We start from the raw sequence: 7,823 nt of genomic DNA on the forward strand, positions 1-7,823 counted from the left end.
AAACTGAGTCAAATTTCCAATGGACTTGCTGCTATTCTTAGAATAAAAAAGGAACTTTGTGACACAAAGCTATTACGAAACTTGCACTTATGCATTTTACAAGTTTTGGGAATCTTCCATGCAGAAGAACCTTCTAATAAACAAAGGTAAATTCACTGTATTTAAGATTCGGATCACCCATTACAGAGCTACTGCAGAGGTGAAACACAGCAACTCTTTAACATGTCTCACAAACAGCACATTTGTATTTAGTATAAATGGAAGAACACTCTATCTAATTGAAACTGCCTCTAAATGTAATAAGCCAAATTACCTGCATTGGAATTAGTTCAGGATACTGGCATTAGCGTTCCTGCGGAAGTGTGCCAAAGAGTTTGTAAGCATACTGGTGACTAAGATTTCGTTTTAACTTTTCTACTGAAAGAAAGAAACCACATTTTATAAACGAGAGGGAGAAAGGTTGCTGTATGAAACCCTTCCCTCCCGCTAGGTAATTCTAGTCTCAGCTTCCAAAACGTATAAATAGTGACCTTCCCCATCTAGGGAAATTTTTTTCTTAATCACATTTACTTAGAAAACCTAAGGCCTGTGCTTTTGGTACATATATTATATATTCTGTTGTTATACTTTGGGTTTCACTGCAATTCCAGTATCTCTTGTTGGATAGAGTAGAATTTATACTTTTACAGAGTATCAAATGACAAAAAAAGAAAAAAATCATAATTTAAAACTATTGTTAATCTTTCAAGTCAGTGAACCCTTCTAGTCATCAAAATAGATTTCAGCTTTCTAGACTTCTAACCAGAAATAACGAGTTGGCATTACTCCATTATGCGTAGCAGGGGAGGAGCCCTTAGGGAAAAAAACTGGCTGTTGTTCTTCAGGAAAGAGAAGGAAGGACTCTTTGCAATCATTTCATAAAGATGTCCCCAGATTAGCAATGTTAGCATCATCAAACAGGACATCAACCTACAAGCGTTCAGCACTGTCCCATGTCACTCAAAGCAGACACGGATTCAGCTCTCGGTGTTTTGATGCATTCTCGTTTCCAGTAAAAGCTGTGTTTCAAAGAATGTTAATCAACAGAGATTAATATCTTAATGCTTACTAATCCAATTGAGATAATTCACTTTGAGAAATAAATAAAAGAGGTTTAAGGTTACACAAAGGCATTGACCCCCTTGTTGGGCTAGCTGCTGAAGTGCTGCCAAGGTGCAGGTGTAAGTGTAAGTGCAGTTTGCAAAGAGGCCTTGAAGTTGTTCTTTGAAATGTTGGAGCTAGCAAAACGGCTTCATCACTGCAAGTCTCCTCACCTCAGCAGTCTCGTGAAGTTAATCTCTCAGTCTCTCTGTGGAGAAGGAAGTATCCTGGAGGCACCGGCACAGTTTTACCTTGCCCAGTAGTTTTCCAACCTCACATCAGACGATGAGGTTTCAGAGCCAGAAGGCAAGCCGCTGACTTCGTGGTGCTCTGTAGCTCAACTAACGGCATGATTTTGCTCTTGGAACGGCAGCACGATTCAGAGCACAGGCTGTTTTGCTCGATGCAGGCACATCAGGTCCTTGGAGCACAGGATCTGAGCAATATGCCCATGATTTCACAGCTGTGTAAGGGATTAAGGCAGGCTTTGAGGAGCTCCAGCTAATCCTGTAACCACCCTTCATCTTGGCATGGGACCACCCTTCTCATGTGTTCTGTGCTCAGCCTTTTTTCCTCCAGGGCTGTACTAAGGTGCACTGATTTACAGCCTTTTTAAATGACCAATGGGAGACAAAATTGCCTAAACATAAGCAATGAAATAGAGGCAATCCATATTCTTCTGTTGGTATTAGCAGTGGAGGCGGGAACACCGCAACAGCTTTTCCTTGGGTTCCCTTTACCCTAAAGCAATTCTTCCAGACTCATTCTTTTTTGTGGCCAAAGAAAGGCCACGCCATGGCTGTCAGCTGAATTTCATCTAGCCCAAGCTACCAGGTTGTCGGCATGCTAACAGTATACCTGAGTCTTAAGAACAAAGGGATCGCACTCATTCCCTCTGATGGCCAGCGTTAGTGTGTGGCTACTACCGCACGTGGCCAGCAAGCCAGCTGGTCTGGGCAGAAGCTGAACGAGGGTGCAGCCACCGGCCAACCTAGGATGGGGCTGCTGGGGCAACACAGGGCAGCAGAAGGTGGAGAGCGGTATCGGCTCCGAGCCATCGCTGGGAGAAGTTAGACTGAGCTAGTAAAATTCACAGCGACGTCTCCCCCGCTCTGGGAGCTGTGGCTAGCAAAGGCTTCTGGCTGCCTTTATGCAGCCCCGTTCCTCGGAACCTGCCGAACGGGATCTGAAATGGGGTACTTCTCAGTACTCCCCCACGGCTCTTTTAGAAAATGGTAAAGTGAGGTATAAATCCATTAACTGACTTGCTCAAAAGCAAACAAAGAAAATGAAAAAAAGAAAGACTGGGTTTTATCTTCTGTCAAAGGTTGTTTTATAACTTATAAAATGTTCTTAAATCACAATACGTTTTTTGTTTGAGAAGTATTTAAATAGAAATACTTTCAATTATTGGATGTCCTTTTACTTCAAGTCAGCCAAATAAAAGTATATGATGTTATCCTAGCTACATCTGTAAAAATCTGTTAAAAATTTTCACCGGTGAGCTTGGTTGGCTATTTCATTTTATATCCCAGAGGTTTCACTTCAAAATTTATGTCTGACTTATCTTCATTACTTAGTTCAGGATTAATTTTAAATTAGAATCTACAATACTGCTCTTCACTAACGACAATCCATGCAGTGCATAGCTAGTTATATCGCCTTTTTGCAAGAATATTTCAGAATCAAAGGAAATTGGAAACTTTGAATAATCAGTGTTATTTAAACTGCTCTGTACAAACTGCAAAGTATATTTCACAGCCAGCTCACGTATTAATTCTGTAATATTCCTCCTATTCCAAACCTCTAAGTAAATGAATTACTGTCCTGGCTTTCATACTGCCTTTAGCTAGATGTGTCACATTGCCAAATGGTTAAATACACAGCTTCGGAAGTCACAATTTGTGTTCATTAGCTATCCACTGCCTACATTGTTTGTTATATTTAGAAGCAGCAACAACAACTTTCCACCTTCATTTTTAATTCTTAGTTTCTCACATTAGACTGTTTTGCTAGGGGATGGAGCTAGGGAGTGGAAGTAGATAATCATCTTCTCCAAATTTCTAAAATTATTAGTAAAATAAACATGTTTGCAACAATTGGACAGTGTACCTTGGGATGAATAGATTAAAGCAGAGCATTTTCATTATGTCTCTGGCAATCACCCTTTTATCTCGTCTTGTCATGAACATCTGTATTTTTTGGCACGTTGTTAGGACATAAATGTGGGGTGTATCTGAACAAACTCTCAATTATAGTTCTGCTCAGATGAGATTTCAAAATGATGTTTTCTACTTCATGGGTGATATTTACTGTTATGGTAGCAACTGTGAAAAAAAAATCTAATGCATTTAATATTCAGTTCTGGATTCATGTATCAATTATTTAGCTAAACCTTCTGTTAGTAGAGGTTTTTTTTAAAACGTACCAAATGTTTTTAAAAAGGGAAAAAAAAAACAAGTTACAGTAGCTAAAGCTGTGCTAAAAAGAAAAAATGAACAAACATATGCTACCAGCAGTGTTTCTCATATTTGATGAGTAAAACATATTCTATTCTGTTGCAATTGTCTTTCCTTGTACAAATAAAGGCCCTGATCCAATAGACATTTATAAATGTAATTTTGATTTACACTATTTAGTCTACCTCTGTCTTTAAGACACCTTTGCCTTTATTTGAGAGGTCCTGGAGGAGATGGGAGACTGGTCTTTATGCATTTACTTATTTTTTGGCTCATTGGGAGTCCACAGAGTTCCCACGTCTAGAGCTCAGCATGTGCAGCAGCATTGCAGAACAAGAGCCAAAAGTAGGAAAAGAGCCTGAATTTTAAAAAAAAAGAAAAAAGTTGATTTTTTTTTTCCTCCTGTCCCAGTGAGTGAATCATTTAGTGTTGGTCTGTGGCTCTGACAGCAGCTCTGGCACCGCTCCCATGGCTGTTACAGCCCCTCTTCCACTTGGGAGAGTTTTCAGGAAATTGTGTTGTCATGGATCCTTCTGCTCAGCCCCAATCTGCGCCGTGCCCAAAATCCCCTGTGCAGCAGAGTAAGAAATCCCCGGCGGGCCCAAGCTGCGTGAGGCACGAAAGGCTATAACTTCTGTGCAACATCCGCCAACGCTTCCCTAATTATTCCACTGGATCATCTTAAATAAGGTTTAAAAACAGAGTGGAAGCAAATCCAACAGTTGAGGCGTAAGAAGATGGGGACTGTGCTCTTCTAAATTGGTCTTTCTAAATGTCCCTAGTTCTTAGTCATAATCCAGACTGTCTAGACTTACCAAGTTAGAAACAGGCATGTTTTCCTTCAAGGCTGAGCAATTTATTTCAGCCAGGGTTGGGTTTTGTTCCCTGATTGTTTATTTTACTAAACTAGAGCTGGTTTGAGGATGGCAGGCGCCCATCGGAAAGAAACAAGGCTAAAGTTAGCACCAAAGAGACGTGCCAGTCATCAGCAGTGCTGTGAACAGGGTCACCGCTGCAGCTGCTCCCTCCTACGTGTGTTGGCCGTCTTCATGCGGTCCAGGTTCCACCTGTGGAAAGGAGAAGTGGAGAGGCAGGAAAAGGGAATCGGCTGCAGAGATGGGTTGTCAGTGGGCTGCTCCAGCCCAGAGGCGGTGTGAGTTGCCTTATTCTGCATGGAGAGCTGAAAAATCATCTTGACCATAGGTAGGAGAACGCTGTTTCAGAGAGTTCCTGCCAGTGACCATGAAAGGGTCAGTTTGCTGGCCTAAGGGATTTGAACAATGTGAATTTTCTGGATTACTTTAACACCACAGACAAAACAATGAGCATTCAATGTTTTTCACTTAGCTTCTATCAGAGGATTTTTGGAAATACGTCCAAACAAGATAAGATCTGAATAAAGATCAAGTAGATGCAAGAATAGATAGCAGCAGCAACCCCTAAACTGCTTGCAGCAACATTTAACGTTTTTGAAAGAGTTGTTCATTGCTTACAGCTGATAGATATACTCCAGAGATGAATACGCATTTGCCAGACATCCTGTCATTTAGGCACCCTGGGACTGGCCCTCGGCTGGGCCCGTGGCTGGTGGAAACCTTCCCATCCTCACTGATGCCCTGGCAGCTTGTGGGGGTCGGGGTGGTCGTGGTACCCTTGCCCTGGGACGGGAGTGCGGGGCGCTGCCAGGACCGGTCCGTCTCCCAGCTCCACGCCGCTTGCTATGGAGGGGAACTCCGTAACCTGGGGTTTGCCAGTTGTCCTGAAACCATGCTTAATACCAGATGAAATGTGAAGAATATAAAGAATTTTTCTTAGCCAATACTAATGCGGTTGCTAGGTCTGAAGACAAGCATAGAGAAATAAATAAAAACCTGCTTACAGCTACCTGAACTTCAGCTCTGCTCTGGGAGCTTCCCATCAGCTGTGTAAGCAGGAATAAGCTGTCGGGATGCCTGTATAATTTTGTGGCTGGGAGCTGGGGCTTACGACCAGGCTACTCTTTTTCTCTGAAGAGGATCCTGATATAGGACTCTGTTTTTCCAGCCCTTCAACTCAGTTCTACTCAGATTTAAATTTTATCCTGCTAAAGAGTCAGAAAAAGGGTCAGCACTACTGACCCTGCCTGGACAAACTTTTTATCTTATCAGCCAATGTTACTACTTCGATGTGGCGAGACCTCTGCTCCGTCCAAACACTAAAGAGGGGGTTTATGTGATTACTGGCTACGTCACTTGAAACAAATTCTGAGGAGAGTATTTTCTTCTGCCTAACAGGATGAGGTTTAACTCTCTGCATAATCCTTTATATGCTGAACCTGGAGTTTGTATACATAACTCATTTGAATCATGCGTTACAGTTTTCACCATATGCTTATACACACGTTCATCAGTTTTACCTCTTGCTCAAGACTAGACACGATAGTAATCCAAATATTTTGGCATGAAAATGGATTTGAGAAATACTCTACCAGTTGTGAAGTTTAAGGGTTTTTTTAATTTCTCTATCAGTTTCCCATTGAATATTTGAAGTGTATGGGTTTTTTTACCCAACGCATTTAAGTGTATATTTAAGTAAACCAGTAGATTTACATGTATTAAAAGATCCATTTCAAATTTTCCCTTCGGTGAGAGACAGAGAGAATCCATTCCATGCAGCAGATGTATAACAGATGCTACTCCTAGCACGTACTGCACTACTGGACGACGGCCAGATGCAGTGGTGATAGCATAGCTATTACCATGATAGCGCAGAATAAAAGAGAGAGCTGTAAGTAATGCGTTAGCTTCCCCACCCACCGCCTTGTCCACACAAATGGGAAGGAGGAGAAAATTCTGAAGTCTGTCAGCTATCTACACCATCATATACAGTCCCCAAAACCACCCGCTTACTTTAAGAAACAACAGAATAATAGTGCAGGTTTGAATACGTTAAATACTGTGGAGTCCATCCAGTCTAGACCACATCAGGGCTCAGAACTTCTGAAATACAGTTCACAAAACTCACCTTCTTTCCATCCCCATAGTCCAGGACGAATTTGCCAAGAACACACAGCTCCAGAAGCCCACTGAGATCAGTATGGGGGAAAGGGGAATTCACCTCAGCTAACCTTAGCCGTCAAGAAGCCAAACACCTAGGCGAAGGCAGTCACCCGGACTCTTTTCAAAGTTAACAAAAATAAAGGCACCCCTAGAAGGCACTCGTCCTACTCATCTTAGTTTGAGCTAAGTGAGATGAATCCCACCCATAGTGTTTGGAGTCATCTAGTGAATTGGTGATAAAGCCCAGACGTAAAACTCATCTCTTGACTTCAAGTGTTGCATTTTGCCATTTCACCTCTTACCAGTTCCTTTGGAAAGTTAATCTGAGCAAACAGATACTTTTCTAACAGTAAAGAAGATCCTTCCTGTCTGAAAAATACGTTTCCATTTTAGAAGGTAGGAAGATATTTTTGAGACAAATCACCAACTAGAGGTTGGGGAAGAAAAACCTTCTGGCGGTAGTTGTGCCTTTGGGCACAGCCCGCGTTGGAAAGCACGGGAAATGAACAGTTACGGTAACTGAGTTGTGCAGGGTATAAATATCCCTTGTGCTCCGTACAAATTTGCCGTACTTTACTAACCACAACACAAATCTCACCTGCAACTCTGAAAGCTGTCTTAAAAAAAGAAGAGGCAATGTCCCTTAAACATTAATCATTTCCACGTGCAGAAAATGTGACTGTTTGCGCGTGATTGCATTTTAAAACAGAAATCGCTGCACAGAATACAGAACGGATTCAGTATGAACCTTCTAAAATAAATGAACCTTAATTTCTTTTATATTTTTTAAAGGTCAAATGCTGCAAATACTGGCCAGATGACACAGAGATATATAAAGACATTAAAGTTACCCTAATAGAAACAGAGCTCCTGGCTGAATATGTGATTCGAACATTTGCAGTAGAAAAGGTAAGTTTCCAAAGTCAATTTTCTTAAATACAGTGGTATCTGCCTAAGTAACTTATATTCAGATTTAACGTGGAGAAGTTAACTCTTTTGACTTGCATCCCAGTTTTGTGGGTATTTTTTGGGTAAACGACTACCGCCCTCTTATGGTAAACGGTGTTGTCCTTCAAATGCAGCAACTTTTCTGGGCTTTCCATCACTGTTGGCCCCTGCCCGAGTTAGAAAAAGTGATGTTCCTTGCCAAGGAGAAATCGAAGCCTCCCTCCCAGCAACCAATTGA

General features: G+C 41.6%; 1 protein-coding gene across 1 annotated transcript in view; it reads left to right on the top strand.

Moving 5' to 3' along the window:
* PTPRM (protein tyrosine phosphatase, receptor type, M) overlaps nt 1-7,823 on the top strand; it is a gene marked incomplete at its 5' end in the record, with an annotated part of 157,445 nt that overhangs the window by 128,119 nt on the left and 21,503 nt on the right. Inside the window, one exon of the mRNA XM_009699945.1 lies at nt 7,430-7,546. Coding sequence (XP_009698247.1) covers nt 7,430-7,546 — 117 coding nt within the window. The remainder of the gene's footprint in view (nt 1-7,429; nt 7,547-7,823) is intronic.

Source organism: Cariama cristata, unplaced genomic scaffold (genome assembly GCF_000690535.1).
Source record: "Cariama cristata isolate BGI_N322 unplaced genomic scaffold, ASM69053v1 scaffold8685, whole genome shotgun sequence".
Lineage (NCBI taxonomy): Eukaryota > Metazoa > Chordata > Aves > Cariamiformes > Cariamidae > Cariama > Cariama cristata.